Source organism: Hyla sarda, chromosome 6 (assembly GCF_029499605.1).
Source record: "Hyla sarda isolate aHylSar1 chromosome 6, aHylSar1.hap1, whole genome shotgun sequence".
Classification (NCBI taxonomy): domain Eukaryota; kingdom Metazoa; phylum Chordata; class Amphibia; order Anura; family Hylidae; genus Hyla; species Hyla sarda.
The window spans coordinates 125,516,370-125,533,022 of record NC_079194.1 but is presented as its reverse complement, the minus strand read 5'-3'; the positions used below and the strand labels follow the sequence as shown (position 1 = coordinate 125,533,022).

At 43.2% G+C, this 16,653-nt stretch overlaps 1 protein-coding gene across 1 annotated transcript; it reads left to right on the top strand.

Moving 5' to 3' along the window:
- The first annotated feature begins 13,209 nt into the window (after positions 1-13,209).
- Positions 13,210-16,090, top strand: LOC130277611 (protein spinster homolog 1-like). The gene is made up of 2 exons (XM_056528315.1): positions 13,210-13,366; positions 14,500-16,090. The coding sequence occupies exon 2, from the start codon at positions 14,525-14,527 to the stop codon at positions 16,037-16,039; it is 1,515 nt and encodes a 504-aa protein (XP_056384290.1). The 5' UTR covers positions 13,210-13,366; positions 14,500-14,524; the 3' UTR covers positions 16,040-16,090.
- The last annotated feature ends 563 nt before the right edge of the window (positions 16,091-16,653 follow it).

Genomic DNA, 16,653 nt, shown 5'->3' with positions numbered 1-16,653 from the left:
ACAGTGGGGATAAAAAGTTTGGGCACCCCAGGTAAAAATTTGTATTGATGTGCATAAAAAAGCCAAGGAAAGATGGAAAAATCTCAAAAAGGCATCAAATTACAGATTAGACATTCTTATAATATGTCAACAAAAGTTAGATTTTATTTCCATCATTTACACTTTAAAAATAACAGAAAACAAAGAAATGGTGCCTGCAAAAGTTTGGGCACCTTGCAGAATTTATAGCATGCACTGCCCCCTTTGCAAAGCTGAGACCTGCCAGTGTCATGGATTGTTCTCAATCATCATCTGGGAAGACCAGGTGATGTCGATCTCAAAGGTTTTAAATGCCCAGACTCATCTGACCTTGCCCCAACAATCAGCACCATGGGTTCTTCTAAGCAGATGTCTAGAAATAGGAAACTGAAAATAGTTGTCGCTCACAAAGCTGGAGAAGGCTATAAGAAGATAGCAAAACGTTTTCAGATGTCAATATCCTCTGTTCGGAATGTAATTAACAAATGGCAGTCATCAGGAGCAGAGGAAGTTAAAGTAAGATCTGGAAGACCAAGAAAAGTATCAGACAGAACAGCTCACAGGATTGTGAGAAAAACAATTCAAAACCCACGTTTGACTGCAGAATCCCTCCAGAAAGATCTGGCAGACATTGGAGTTGTGGTACACTATTCCCCTATAAAGAGATACTTGTTCAAATATGGTCTTCATGGAAGAGTCATCAGAAGAAAACCTCTTCTACATCCTCCCCACAAAAATCAGCATTTGAACTTTGCAAATGAAAATATAGACAAGCCTGATGCATTTTGGAAATAAGTTCTGTGGAACAATGAGGTTAAAATTGAACTTTTTGGCTGGAATGAGCAAATGTACGTTTGGAGAAGAAGGGGAACAGAATTTTATTAAAATAACCTCCGTTCAACTGTTAAGCGTGGGGGTGGATCAATCATACTTTGGGGTTGTATTGCAGACAGTGGCACAGGGAACATCTCATGAGTAGAAGGAAAAATGAATTCAATAAAATTTCAGCAAATTTTGGATGTTAACTTGATACAATCTGTGAATAAGCTGAAGTCAAAGAGAGGATGGCTTCTACAAATGGATAAAGATCCTAAACACACCTCGAAATCCACGGGGGATTACATCAAGAGGCGTAAACTGAAGGTTTTGCCATGGCCTTCACAATCTCCTGACCTCAACATAATTGAAAATCTATAGATAGACCTTAAAAGAGCAGTGCGTGACAGACAGCCCAGAAATCTCAAAGAACTGGAAGACTTTTGTAAGGAAGAATGGGCAAAGATAACTCAAACCAGAATTTTGGCTACAAAAAGCGTTTACAAGCTATGATATTTGCGAAAGGGGGCAGTACAAGATATTATCACTGCAGGGTGCTCAAACTTTTGCAGACGCCATTTTTTTTTTGTTTTCTGTTATTTTGAAAGTGTAAATGATGGAAATAAAATCTAACTTTTGTTGACATATTATAAGAATGTCTAATCAGTAATTTGATGACTTTTGGAGATTTTTCCATCTTTCCTTGGCTTCTTTATGCACATTAATACAAATTTTTACCTGGGGTGCCCAAACTTTTGATCCCCACTGTATTCCCTGCTGTCAGTTTTGAGCCAGAGCATTCGAGTGTCATGGATCTCAACAGGCGGATGAAAAGTGACATGTGCGCAAGACGACATGACACGAAACAACGTAGAGAAGGCGAGAGAAAAAGATAGTGCTGTAGGGACCTAATGACAAAGGGGATCGGTGAGGAAGTGCACAGTGCCGAGCATACAGGCCGAGAAATACACCACAGACAAGACGACAACTATAATGTATGTGATGGACAAAAAGGAATAAGGAGGTCATTCATTATATAAATATGGTATAATGTGAAGATTATTTATTAATAATAAAAATTCATAAATAATAAGGCCCAATGTAAAAATGATAAAAAAAAAAAAAAAAATAAACACTCACAAATAATGAAATTGGATTGTATCATGTGAATAGAGGGTACATCAATTAAATTAAATAAACTAAAAACTAGTGGCGAATTTAAGAAAATACTGTGTAAATTAAATGTAAAAGGATACATATAGTTCAAACAAAGAAAGGCTATGGCACAGCAGGTGTAATGAATAACTCGGGAGATAGTCTCAGGGTAGGCATCTGTGGGTGGCGGGGTGCTGACTCTATATGGAAACCATGTAGTACACAAATATATCAATCACAAGAAGAAATGAATAGAGTCGCAACTCACCGCACTGTAAAACTTCAGGCTTTAATGCATAATGCCACAGGGTCCAAATACAAAGACGTTGTTACGCCGAGCGCTCCGGGTCCCCGTTCCTCCCCGGAGCGCTCGCCTCATCCTCGTTGTTGCAGCGCCCCGGTCAGATCCACTGACCGGGTGCGCTGCGGTCCCGCCTCCAGCCGGGATGCGATTCGCGATGCGGGTGGCGCCCGCTCGCGATGCGCACCCCGGTCCCCGTACCTGACTTGCTCTCCGTCGGTCCTGTCCCGGCGCGCGCGGCCCCGCTCCCTAGGGCGCGCGCGCGCCGGGTCTCTGCGATTTAAAGGGCCAGTGCACCAATGATGGTGCCTGGCCCAATCTTCCCAATTAGCTTAATTAGTTTCCACCTGTGCACTCCCTACTTATACCTCACTTCCCCTGCACTCCCTTGCCGGATCTTGTTGCCCTTGTGCCTAGTGAAAGCGTTCCCTTGTTTGTTCCTAGCCCGTGTTCCAGACCTCCTGCCGTTGCCCCTGACTACGATCCTTGCTGCCTGCCCCGACCTTCCGCTACGTCCGACCTTGCCTTTGTCTACTCCCTTGTACCGCGCCTATCTTCAGCAGTCAGAGAGGTTGAGCCGTTGCTAGTGGATACGACCTGGTCACTACCGCCGCAGCAAGACCATCCCGCTTTGCGGCGGGCTCTGGTGAAAACCTGTAGTGACTTAGAACCGGTCCACTAGCACGGTCCTCGCCAATCCCTCTCTGGCACAGAGGATCCACCTCCTACCAGCCGGGATCGTGACAGTAGATCCGGCCATGGATTCCGCTGAGGTGCCGCTGTCAAGTCTTGCCGACATTTTCACGATGATCACCCAACAAAATCACCAGCTGGCATACTTGTCCTCCGTGGAACAGCAACTGGAGTCACAGTTACAGCAGCTGCTGCCACTGACACTGCAGCTGCAACTGCAACAACCATCTCCTCCGCCGTCTCCTGCAACTCCTCCGCAGCGTCCGGCCATGGATTCCGCTGAGGTGCCGCTGTCAAGTCTTGCCGACATTTCCACGATGATCACCCAACAAAATCACCAGCTGGCATACTTGTCCACCGTGACACAGCAACTGGAGTCACAGTTACAGCAGCTGCAACTGCAACAACCATCTCCTCCGCCGGCTCCTGCAACTCCTCCGCAGCAACCGCCCGCTCCTAACCCCTGCTTGTCTCTGCCGGACAAATTTGATGAGGACTCTAGACTCTGCCATGGTCTCCTTTCTGGAAAGGCCTTGTCTGGGGCCACACCACTCTGGGACCGCAATGATCCTGCCACAGCCACAGTCCAGTCCTTCTTCGCTGAGGTCCGTGGTGTCTTCGAGGAGCCTGCCCGAGCTTCTTCTGCCGAGACTGCCCTGCTGAACCTGGCCCAGGGTGTTTCTTCCGTTGGCGAGTACGCCATTCAGTTCCGTGCTCTTGCTTCCGAGTTGTCCTGGAATAGTGAGGCTCTCTGCGCGACCTTTAAAAAAGGCCTATCCAGCAACATTATAGATGTTCTGGCCGCACGAGAGACTCCTGCTAACCTACATGAACTCATTCATCTTGCCACTCGCATTGACATGCGTTTTTCCGGATGGCGTCTGGAGCTCCGCCTGGATATGGACTTTGTTCGCACGAGGCGTTTTTTCTCCCCGGCTCCTCTCTCCTCTGGTCCTCTGCAAACCGTTCCTGTGCCTCCCGCCGTGGAGGCTATGCAAGTTGACCGGTCTCGCTTGACACCTCAAGAGAGGACACGACGCCGCATGGAGAATCTTTGCCTGTACTATGCCGGTACCGAACACTTCCTGAAGGATTGTCCTATCCGTCCTCCCCGCCTGGAAAGACGTACGCTGACTCCGCACAAAGGTGACACAGTTCTTGATGTCAACTCTGCTTCTCCACGCCTTACTGTGCCTGTGCGGATATCTTCCTCTACCTTCTCTTTCTCTACTATGGCCTTCTTGGATTCCGGATCTGCAGGAAATTTTTTTTTGGCCTCTCTTATCAACAGGTTCAACGTCCCTGTGACCAGTCTCGCCAGACCCCTCTACATCAATTGTGTTTACAATGAAAAATTGGACTGTCTCGTGCGTTACCGCACGGAACCCCTCCTAATGTGCATCGGACCTCATCACGGAAAAATTGAGTTTTTTTTCCTCAGCTTCTTTGGCCCCAAGAAGAGGGGGAGACCCAAGGGGGGGGGTACTGTTACGCCGAGCGCTCCGGGTCCCCGTTCCTCCCCGGAGCGCTCGCCTCATCCTCGTTGTTGCAGCGCCCCGGTCAGATCCACTGACCGGGTGCGCTGCGGTCCCGCCTCCAGCCGGGATGCGATTCGCGATGCGGGTGGCGCCCGCTCGCGATGCGCACCCCGGTCCCCGTACCTGACTTGCTCTCCGTCGGTCCTGTCCCGGCGCGCGCGGCCCCGCTCCCTAGGGCGCGCGCGCGCCGGGTCTCTGCGATTTAAAGGGCCAGTGCACCAATGATGGTGCCTGGCCCAATCTTCCCAATTAGCTTAATTAGTTTCCACCTGTGCACTCCCTACTTATACCTCACTTCCCCTGCACTCCCTTGCCGGATCTTGTTGCCCTTGTGCCTAGTGAAAGCGTTCCCTTGTTTGTTCCTAGCCCGTGTTCCAGACCTCCTGCCGTTGCCCCTGACTACGATCCTTGCTGCCTGCCCCGACCTTCCGCTACGTCCGACCTTGCCTTTGTCTACTCCCTTGTACCGCGCCTATCTTCAGCAGTCAGAGAGGTTGAGCCGTTGCTAGTGGATACGACCTGGTCACTACCGCCGCAGCAAGACCATCCCGCTTTGCGGCGGGCTCTGGTGAAAACCTGTAGTGACTTAGAACCGGTCCACTAGCACGGTCCTCGCCAATCCCTCTCTGGCACAGAGGATCCACCTCCTACCAGCCGGGATCGTGACAGACGTCCGACATCGGGAGAAGACGGGGAGGGTGCAGGGGAAAAACAGAGTAGACAACAGACTGTTTCACATCCAGTGATGCTTCATCCGGTCTCTAAAACTCAGGTGATCCTGTGTGCTTAAATCACCTGAAGTCACGTGATACAGGTAAAACAAATATACAGCATGTGTATATATAATAAACACAAACCTTTCCAAAAACACCCAAATAGTGAAAATAAGGTCAAAAAATAGGATCTAACCTAGCGTACATGCGATTATAAGGTCATTCCTTTCATTAAGTCCCATTGGACCTATCGCGTTCAGTCTACTTATCCAGTAGATTTCTCGCTGTGTGAGCCGTAGCTCCTTATTCACATCGCTCATATTGTCATACATGCGTTCTATGGCCGCAATGTGAAGTGCTCTCGGGTCATTATTGTGTACAGTATGCATGTGTGCAATAAAACGGGATGCTCCTACTCCTGTTTTTAGAGAGTACAGGTGTTCTCTAATACGTTTAAACAAATTTCTTTTGCAGGAACTGACTACTATGCTGATGTCTATGGACACGGGAGCACATACTAGCTTAATGAACAATACTTTAATGGGAGAGAGGAGGCAGGGGAATTTTTCCTAGTGTGCAATGCTAAGGATGAACTACAGCTCCTGAGCCAGAAAGCATTGGAGTCCAAAATACTAACTCTAGCCGAAAAGGAGTTGAGGAGTTTCTGGACGATAAAATCGCTGATGGCATACACAGAGTGTGGAAGAGTACCGAGGGGTCTGCGGCCCTACAAACCACCTTCCCAATTTTTGGAGGACGATGCATTTATTAAGGAGTGGGATACAGCACATTTAATGCATGCTAAAAATCTACAAATGATAGTACGGTACTTAACAAAAACCGCAAGGAACATGAAAGTATTGCTAATGCCCTTACCAAAGCAAGATTAGAACTAAAAGAACCGATATCTGATATACAATTTGAGGACTTTTTAAAGTCGTTGTATCACAAAATGATGCATTTACAGAAAGAGATTAAGGATATTAAACGAGACAAGTTTGTCCGAGACAAGAACGATTTTGACAACAACAGGATTTTTTCGTGGGCAAAAAAACCTACTGCAAGCACAAATAAGGGAAAAAAACACAATCAATCAAGGAAAAAACGCACCACAGATTTCTTGACCACAGAGTCTGATAGCAGTGCATCGGAAGATTCTCAAAATAAAAAAGGAGAAACAGATAAAGCATCTAACTTCATCCATACCCCTTTAGGAGGCGAACGAGAAGGGGGAGAAGGAGGAACAAATGTAGGCAAAAGATCCAAGAAGAGGAAATATGTAACCTGGCAGAGACGCTGAATGTGGACAATGTTGTTAACCTTACTAACACTACACTGACAAAGGACTGTATCATGGCACTTTCTAAGGGACTTAATTTTGGACTTAATGAAAAATTCACCTATGAACAATTTGAGGTGGACTTATATAAAGCATTACGCAAGATAAATCTGTTTAAGTTTTTTTCTAAAATTCCACCTCAACAGGTGACTAATAAGAGAGAGGGGGAAACCCTCTGTATAGCCACAGATATCTCTTCTCAAAGTCATTATGTATTTTTTCAGGGTGGGAATCCCTATAAATTTAATCCCCCCATACAACCTGGTAGCGCTCTGGATATATTCCAGAGCGCGGTACTTAGAGACATGAAAGCTCTCATATATCTCCACCATTAATAATAACATCACTTATACAGAAAAGAAGGCTCTATTGTGGCTGACGGATCAATCTGACCTGATAGTCACTAAGTCTGATAAAGGAGGACCTATGGTTATTTGGGGTAAAGAGGATCATGATAGAGAGGCCTACAAACAATTGAATAACAATACTGTGTACGAGCTTTTGAAAGAAAATCCCACCAAACGTATTATGGAAAAAATTAGATCCATGTTATGTAAATATATTAATAAGAGGGCTATCACAGAAAAAACTGTTGATAAATTAATATCTCTAGTTCCAAAACCTGCCAAGTGGTACATAGTCCCCAAAATACATAAGACCCTCAAACAACCCCCGGGGAGACCAATTGTGGCGGGGATAGGTGCAGTTACGGAGGCACTATCAGCCTATATTGAGTGGCTTATCTCCCCCCTCTTACCCAGCATCCCTACGTACTTAAAAAATACAGGAGAACTGATAACCATGTTAGAGTCCTTTGAAGGGCAGGACAGATATGCATTAGTATCCATTGACATCGAAAGCTTATACACACGCATCCCGAATGAAGCGGGAGTGCAAGCAGTTCGCAACCTCCTTATGAAGACAGATAAATCTGCTGATTTTACCGATTTTGTTGCAGAAGCAATGACATTTATTTTGGAGAACAATACTTTCTCTCATGGTGGCAAATGGTATAAACAATTATTTGGGACAGCGATGGGGAGCCCAGTATCTTGCTCCTATGCTAACATTTTTCTGGCAGCATTTGAAAATGAATTCATCCTGTCCCACCGGAATCCTTACCTCCACCATGTGAAAAAGTAAGATATGTGGATGATATCCTTATTGTATGGGAGGGTTCAAAAGAAACTTTTACTCATTTTGTGGAACACCTAAATCAAACGAATAATGTGAATATGCTCTTGACACATCAATGGGGAGGTAATGTCCTAGAATTTCTAGATGTCAAAATTCTGATAGAACAGGGTAAAATCATTACTACAGGACATAAGAAAGATATTGCAAAAAATTCAGTATTACACTATGACAGCTCTCATCCCCCACATGTCCGCAACAGCATTCCATACAGTCAATTAATTCGTTTGAAAATAATTAATAATGATCCCATTAAGTTTAAAAACCAAGCAGAGACCATGCTCAAAGATTTTAGAGCTAGGGGATATCCAGAAAAAGTTCTTAAAATTGCCATGGAAAAGGTTAATAACAAAAGTAGAGAAGACATTATAAAAAGCCCTAAGAAAAAAGCCATCAATACTGTAGAAAATAAAAAATGATCTTCTCTTTTCAAAATACCAACATGAACAATGCGATTCGTAATGCTATACATAAAAACTGTTTTTTGTTAGAACATGATGTAGATTTACAAGAAGTAGCTGAGCGCAAACCTATTGTTACCTATAAAAGAAACAACACTATAGGAGGTTTTATTAAAAGAAGACAAAGAAATAATGATTGTAAAAAAAAGAATTGGTTGAGCAATATAGCCCCAAATGGTAACTACCCATGCAGAAATTGTTCCCAATGTAACCTTAATTTAGCTAAAAGCACATTCAATCTAGGTGGTTATAATATTTATGTAAAGCAGTTTATAACTTGCCGCAGCACCCACGTGGTATACTGCATAATATGCAACTGCGGGTTATACTACGTGGGTAAAACAAAAAGACATTTGTTTAAACGTATTAGAGAACACCTGTACTCTCTAAAAATAGGAGTAGGAGCATCCCGTTTTATTGCACACATGCATACTGTACACAATAATGACCCGAGAGCACTTCACTTTGCGGGCATAGAACGCATGTATGACAATATGAGCAATGTGAATAAGGAGCTATGGCTCACACAGCGAGAAATCTACTGGATAAGTAGATTGAACGCGATAGGTCCAATGGGACTTAATGAAAGGAATGACCTTTCATCGTTCATATAATCGCATGTACGCTAGGTTAGATCCTATTTTTTTACCTTATTTTCACTATTTGGGTGTTTTTGGAAACTTTGTGTTTATTATATATACACATGCTGTATATTTGTTTTACCTGTATCACGTGACTTCAGGTGATTTAAGCACACAGGATCACCTGAGTTTTAGAGACCGGATGAGGCATCACTGGATGTGAAACAGTCTGTTGTCTACTCTGTTTTTCCCCTGCACCCTCCCCGTCTTCTCCCGATGTCGGACGTCTTTGTATATGGACCCTGTGGCATTATGCATTAAAGCCTGAAGTTTTACAGCGCGGTGAGTTGCGACTCTATTCATTTCTTCTTGTGATTGATATAAATGTAAAATGGTCAGACGGCCGCAAAGGTAAAGTATACAGAGCACATGGGTCAAACTGCAATAAATATAAAAAATGTCGAAGGTGCAAAAAAGCCTGAGCAAAAAGATACCAGACCTACAGTAATACTGTGAAACTAACTATAATGGTGGAAAAAGCAATAAATAAACAATCCATAGGGCAAATTGTGGTGCAAAAGTATTTATTAACCCCTTAAAGGGGTATTCCTGCCCTGGCATCTTATCCCCTATCCAAAGGCTAGGGGATAAGATGTTAGATCGCCGCGGTCCCGCTGCTGGGGACCCTGGGGATCGCCGCTGCGGCACCGAGCTATCATTACTGCACAGAGAGAGTTCGCTCTGTGCGTAATGACGGGCGACACAGGGGCCGGAGCAGCATGACGTCACGGCTCCGCCCCTCATGACATCACGGCCCGTCCCCTTAATGCAAGTCTATGGCAGGGGGCGTGACGACCGCCACGCCCCCTCCCATAGACTTGTATTGACGGGGGCGGGCCGTGACATCACAAAAGGCGGAGCCGTGACGTAACGATGCTCCGGCCCCTCTATTGCCCGTCATTACGTGCAGAGCGATCTCGCTCTGCGCAGTAATGATAGCGGGGTGCTGAAGCAGCGATCCCCGGGGTCCCCAGCAGTGGGACCCCGGCGATCTGACATCTTATCCCCTATCCTTATCCTTTGGATAGGGGATAAGATGTCTAGGGGCGGAGTACCCCTTTAAGGACCAAGCCCATTTTAACCTTATGGACACTTTAAGCATTAATAACTCTGGAATGCTTTTACTTTTCATTCTGATTCCGAGAATGTTTTTTCGTGACATATTCTACTTTATGTTAGTGGTAAATTTTCGGCGATACTTGCATCATTTCTTGGTGAAAAATTCCAAAACTTGATGAAAAATTTTAAAATGTTGCATTTTTTTTTTACTTTGAAATTCTCTGCTTATAAGAAAAAAGGATATTCCAAATAAATTATATATTGATTCACATTTACAACATATCTACTTTATGTTGGCATCATAAAGATGACATGTTTTTACTTTTAGAAGACATCAGAGGACAAAGCTCAGCAGTAATTTTCCAATTTTTCACAACTATTTCAAAATCGGAATTTTTCAGGGACCAGTGCAGTTGAAGTGGATTTGAGGGGCTTTCATGTAAGAAATACCCCATAAATGACCCCACTATAAAAACTGCACCCTACAAAGTATTCAAAATGACATCCAGAAAGTTTGTTAACCCTTTAAGTGTTTCACAGGAATAGCAGCAAAGTGAAGGAGAAAATTCAAAATCTTAATTTTTTACACTTGCATGTTCTTGTATACTCATTTTTATTTTTACAAGGGGTAAAAGGAGAAAAAGCCCCCCATAATTTGTAACTCAATTTCTCTCGAGTAAGGAAATACCTCATATGTGGAGGTAAAGGGCTCTGCATGTGCACTACAAGGATCAGAAAGGAAGGAGCAACAATTGGATTTTGGAGAGGGATTCCTGAAATGGTTTTTGGGGGGCATGTTGCATTTAGGAAGCCTCCCATGGTGCCAGAACAGCAAAACAAATATCCAACACGGCATACTTTTTTGGAAACTCTACCCCTCATGGAACGTAACAAGGGGTAAAGTGAGCCTTAACCCCCCACAGGTGTTTGATGACTTTTTGTTTAAGTCAGATGTGTAAATGAATATTTTTTTCACTAAAATGCGCCCCAAAATTTGTAACCCCATTTCTTCTGAGTATGGAAACACCCAATATGTGGATGTAAAGTGTTCTGTGGGCGAACTACAATGCTCAGAAGTGAAGGAGCACCATTGAGCTTTTGGAGAGAGAATATTTTTGAAATGGTTTTTGGGGGGCATGTCACATTTAGGAATCCCCTATGGTGCCAGAACAGCAAAAAAAAAAAAAAAAATGTAAATAAAAAAACGCACACATGGCATACTAGTTTGGAAACTACACCCCTCAAGGAATGTAACAAGGGGTACAGTGAGCCTTAGCACCCTACAAGTGTTTGACAATTTTTCATTAAAATCGCGTGTTTAAATGAAATAATTTTTTCCACTGAAATGCTGTTTTTTACCCAAATTTACATTTTTACAAGGGATAACAGGAGAAATGCCCCCCAAAATTTGTAAAACATTTCTTCTGAGTATGGAAATACCCCATACGTGGATGTAAAGTGCTCTGCGGGCGAACTACAATGTTCAGATGAGAATAAGCAAATTTTTTTTCCTATTTTCTCTATGAAAATGAAAAATTTAGGTTAACACAGGCATTGTAGTGAAATATATATATTTTTTTTCACATCCAACTTTAATAAAAATTTGTCAAACACCTGTGGGGTGTTACGGCTCACTGTACCCCTTGTTAAGTTCCGTGAGGGGTGTAGTTTCCAAAAAAGGGTCACATGTAGGAATTAATTTTTTTGCGTTTATGTCAGAACATCTGAAAAATCAGCCACCCCTGTGCAATCACCAATTTGGGCCTCAAATGTACATGGCTCTCTCTCACTTCTGAGCCCTGTTGTGCGCCTGCAGAACATTTTACGTCCACATATGGGGTATTTCCGTACTCATGAGAAATTGTGTTACAAATTTTGGGGGTCTTTTTTTCCTTTTTCCTTGTGAAAATGAAAAGTATGGGGCTACACCAGCATGTTAGTGTAATTTTTTTTTTTTTTTTTTTACACCAACAGGCTGGTGTAAAACCCAACTTTTCCTTTCTATATGGGGTAAAAGGAGAAAAAGCCCCCCAAACTTTGTAACACAGTTGCTCCCTAGTACGGAAATACCCCATGTGTGATCCTGAACTGTTTCCTTGAAATACGAAAGGGCTCTGAAGTGAGAGAGCGCCATGCGCATTTGAGGCCTAAATTAGGGATTTGCATATGGGTGGGCATAGGGGTTTTCTACACCAGTGATTCCCAAACAGGATGCCTCCAGCTGTTGCTATACTCCCAGCATGCCTGGACAGTCAGTTTGCAACAGCACGAGGCTCCATTTTGGAAATACTGCCGTACGAAACGTTCAACGCCCTGTTACCAGTGGTGAACAGAAACACCGAGAGCCCTTAAGTCCCACCATGCCCTTGGTCCTAGTGGGGTTATAAGGTCAAAAGATTAAAATACATAAACTAAGAAGACACTGTGAAGTACGGGGATATACACGGCAGGCCTGGAGAAATATTTTTCTAAAAGATGTTTTTATGTACTTGATGTATTTCAAGGTGTATATTAATAAATATATATATATATATATATATATATATATATATTTATACATATATATATATATATATATATATATATATATATATATATATATATATAGATATATATATGTCAAAGAAGAAAGCAACACTCCAAAAGCGTGAGTAGGTGCCTCCAGCTTGGATCCGGGTCCAGGATCCTGCATACGTAGTTCCAAGGAAAATGTTGTGGCACTCAAGGTATGGTGAAAAAATGAAAACAATTTATTCATCCCAAATGTGCAAAGAGCGACGTTTTGATAGTCTCACACCATCATTTTCAAGTGGCTTGATAATGATGGTGTGAGACCATTGAAACGTCGCTCTTTGCACATTTGGGATGAATAAATAGTTTTCATTTTTTCACCATACCTTGAGTGCCACAACATTTTCCTTGGAACTATATATATATATATATATATATATATATATATATATATATATATACAAATCAAAAAAATGTTGCAGTCTCTTGTAATACCTTTTTTATTGGACTAACAGAATTTTGTGGAGACAAGCTTTCAGGATTCCGCCCTTTATCAAGTCCAATAGTCAAGGACTAATGATCAAAGGACTTGATAAATTATCAGGGAGGAATCCCGAAAGCTTGTCTCTACAAAATTCTGTTAGTCCAATAAAAAAGGTATTACAATCTGCATCACTGGACTAATATGGCTACTCACATTTACTATACAGATATACACATACCTGAAGATGGTTTAGAACCCTGTGATGTCACACATGCTTGTGATGATGTCACCGTAAGCTGTACAAGGAGGTGCGCGCCGGCTGCAGTCTCTTCAGTGTGTTTTGCATTCACAACCTGTGGTGCAAAGTGTTTGTTAGAGAGTTTCTATTTGCGATAGAGAATTCGAGATTTTGACCGTTCCTTGTCTGAAGAGAGAACCACAAGGTAAGTCTCAGCCTCTTCTATTCATACATACACAGGGCAATTTGTTTGTCAAAGTTTTTTTTGTTGTTGTTGCTTTTTTTTTAGCATAAAAAAACAAGAAATTAATTTCCAAAAGAAATAACAAAAGTTATATTCCTCATAGCATTGTGACAATACTTGGCTTAGGCATTAAACATAATAAAACGCACAGATAGTATCATGACCAGACCTTTTTCTTGCAAAACTGCTAAAATGCAATTATGCCCAAAAAAGCCCCCAAGAAAAAGAGTCCTAATTCATGAAGTTCGAAATGATATAAGTCTATGAGAAAGATTTGGTGGTGTAGTAAAAGAATGACAGAAAGATTAGGGCAGAAATATAATAGTATATAATAGAATTCTGTGTGTACTAACAATAGAAATACTCCGGGTACTCCGAAAGGGAAAACATTTTTCAAATCAACTAGTGGCAGAAAGTCATATAGGGGACGGATAGATCCCAATGAGGTGGGGTAGGTTCATTATTAGTAAATGTATATAGCAGGATAGCCCAATTGTATCTACAGTATGAAGTTCACATGGCCCAGTGACCATACAGCCAAGCCCTTATAATCCGCCATTACTAAGACAGATTCAGGGTTGTCAGATATAACTAGGACAGGAAAGGTTTAGGGTTATCAGATATTACTAGGACTGAACAGGTTCAGGGTTATCAGATATTACTAGGACCGGACAGGTTCAGGGTTATCAGATATTACTAGAACCGGACAAGTTCAGGGTTATCAGATATTACTAGGTCCGGACAGGTTCAGGGTTATCAGATATTACTAGGACCGGACAGGTTCAGGGTTATCAGATATTACTAGGACCGGACAGGTTCAGGGTTATCAGATATTACTAGGACCGGACAGGTTCAGGGTTATCAGATATTACTAGGACCGGACAGGTTCAGGGTTATCAGACATTGCTAACCTCAGGGAAGACGTCTCCATATAAAACACTTATAGAGAAGCGTCTTCTTCTGAGGCTGCGATGGTCATAGTGTTATCTTGTGGTTCTGTGCTGGACATTTCTGCTCTGTATGAAGGATCTATTGTATAATGACAGGAATGATGACATGTTGTCTAATGTGTTCACTTATCTCTCTCTCTCTAGTGTTTTCAGGCTCTGACCTGTGACCATGGCCTCTCCACAAGACCCATTGCTGAAGGAGGAGGAAGAAGCAATGGAGGACCATAGTGATATGGATGTAGAAAAGGGCGATATCCCTGAGAGGCAGAACCTGCCATCTCTAAGCGTGATGTCCACCGCACGTTCCATCATCACCGTAGTGATCCTCGCCTTTGTTAATTTGCTCATCTATGCAAATCGCTCCAGCGTGGCGGGGGTGCTGCCTTATATACAGAAAGCATATGACACCAATGCTAGTCTGTCTGGCTTATTGAATACATTGTTCATTGGAAGCTACGTGCTGGTCGCACCAATTGCCGGATATTTGGGCGACCACTGTAATAAGAAATATACTGTTTGCGCAGGAGTCATCGTTTGGCTGAGCATGACACTTACCCTGTCATTCATCCCTGACGGGTACTTCCTGCTCTTCCTGCTGACGAGTGGACTGATTGGAGCCGGAGAGGCGACTTTCTGCACCATCGCCCCCTCCATCATTGCAGACCTTTTTACAAGTGACCAGCGGACCCGCATGCTGAACATGTTTTACTCCGTCATACCTGTAGGCTGCGGACTAGGATACATCATCGGGCCCAAAGTGACTGATGCAGCAAGGGGCGATTGGCACTGGGCGTTTCGGGTCACCCCTGGCCTGGGCCTCATAGCTGTGGCTTTGATGATTTTGGTCACAAAGGAGCTTCCAAGAACGACTACAAACGGGAAGAAGAACAACAAATCCCAGAAGTTTGCCAAATGGGCGACAGATCTGAAAAAACTATTTAAAAATCGAAGCTTCATGTTAACCACCATGGGATCGACGGCGGTATCCTTCATAGTGGGAGCCATAGGTGTATGGGGTCCGTCATACCTGACCCACGCACGAACACTCCTACAAGAGAAGGACCCTTGCCGTGCTGAACCGTGTGACTATCACGACATCCTAATATTTGGTGTGGTTACAGTCGTCTCTGGCATTCTGGGAGTTGTAGCAGGGTCAGAGATAAGTAAAAGATATCGCAAATCCAACCCACGGGCGGACCCGCTTGTGTGTGGCTGCGCGATGATGCTCTCTGCCCCTTTTCTTCTGTTGGCATTGACTTTTGGCAACATCAGCCTCGTTGCCACCAACATCTTCATCTTCATCGGAGAGACGCTTCTGTCAGTAAATTTCACCCTCATATCTGACATTATACTAAAAGTAGTAACTCCGTGGAGGAGATCTTCAGCCCTGGCCGTGCAGATGACAATCTATCACCTCCTAGGTGACGCCGGCAGCCCGTACCTCATCGGCCTGATATCTGACACCTACGAACGAGGATATGCCAAATCCCCTCTTCTGAAATACCGCAGCCTGGAGTATGCCCTCATGACCTGCACCATAATGGCAGTCATCGGAGGGGCCTTCTTCATGGCCACGGCCCTATTTATAGAGAGGGACGAAAAAGAAGCAGAGATGGAATCAGAACCTCCGTCATCCTCCTCCTCCTCACTGCTTCCTGCCGATGAGGACCGCGCTTCAGACTGAGGAAAAGTCATTGCTTACCTTTATCTCGTTTACTTCATTAAAAAAAAAATTAAGAAAAAAATTGCTGCATTTGTTCTATGTTTCACTTTACCCCATAAAAATATTCTCTACCTATCCAACTGTGTCCAAACCCCAAATAGAAAAATGTAAATCTCCTACCAAGACCTTAAAAAGACTATTAATAACAAGAGGAATATATATGAGTGTGTATGAGTTTGTGTATATGTGCATGTGTATGTATATGTGTGTATTTGTTTGTGTGTATATGTGTGCATGCGTTTGTGTGTTTGTGTGTATATGTGTGTATGTGTTTGTGTGTATATGTGTGTATGTGTTTGTGTGTATATGTGTGTATGTGTTTGTGTGTATATGTGTACATGTGTTTGTGTGCATATGTGTGTATGTGTTTGTGTGCATATGTGTGTATGTGTTTGTGTGTATATGTGTGCATGTGTTTGTGTGTTTGTGTGTATATGTGTGTATGTGTTTGTGTGTATATGTGTGTATGTGTTTGTGTGTATATGTGTGTATGTGTTTGTGTGTATATGTGTACATGTGTTTGTGTGCATATGTGTGTATGTGTTTGTGTGCATATGTGTGTATGTGTTTGTGTG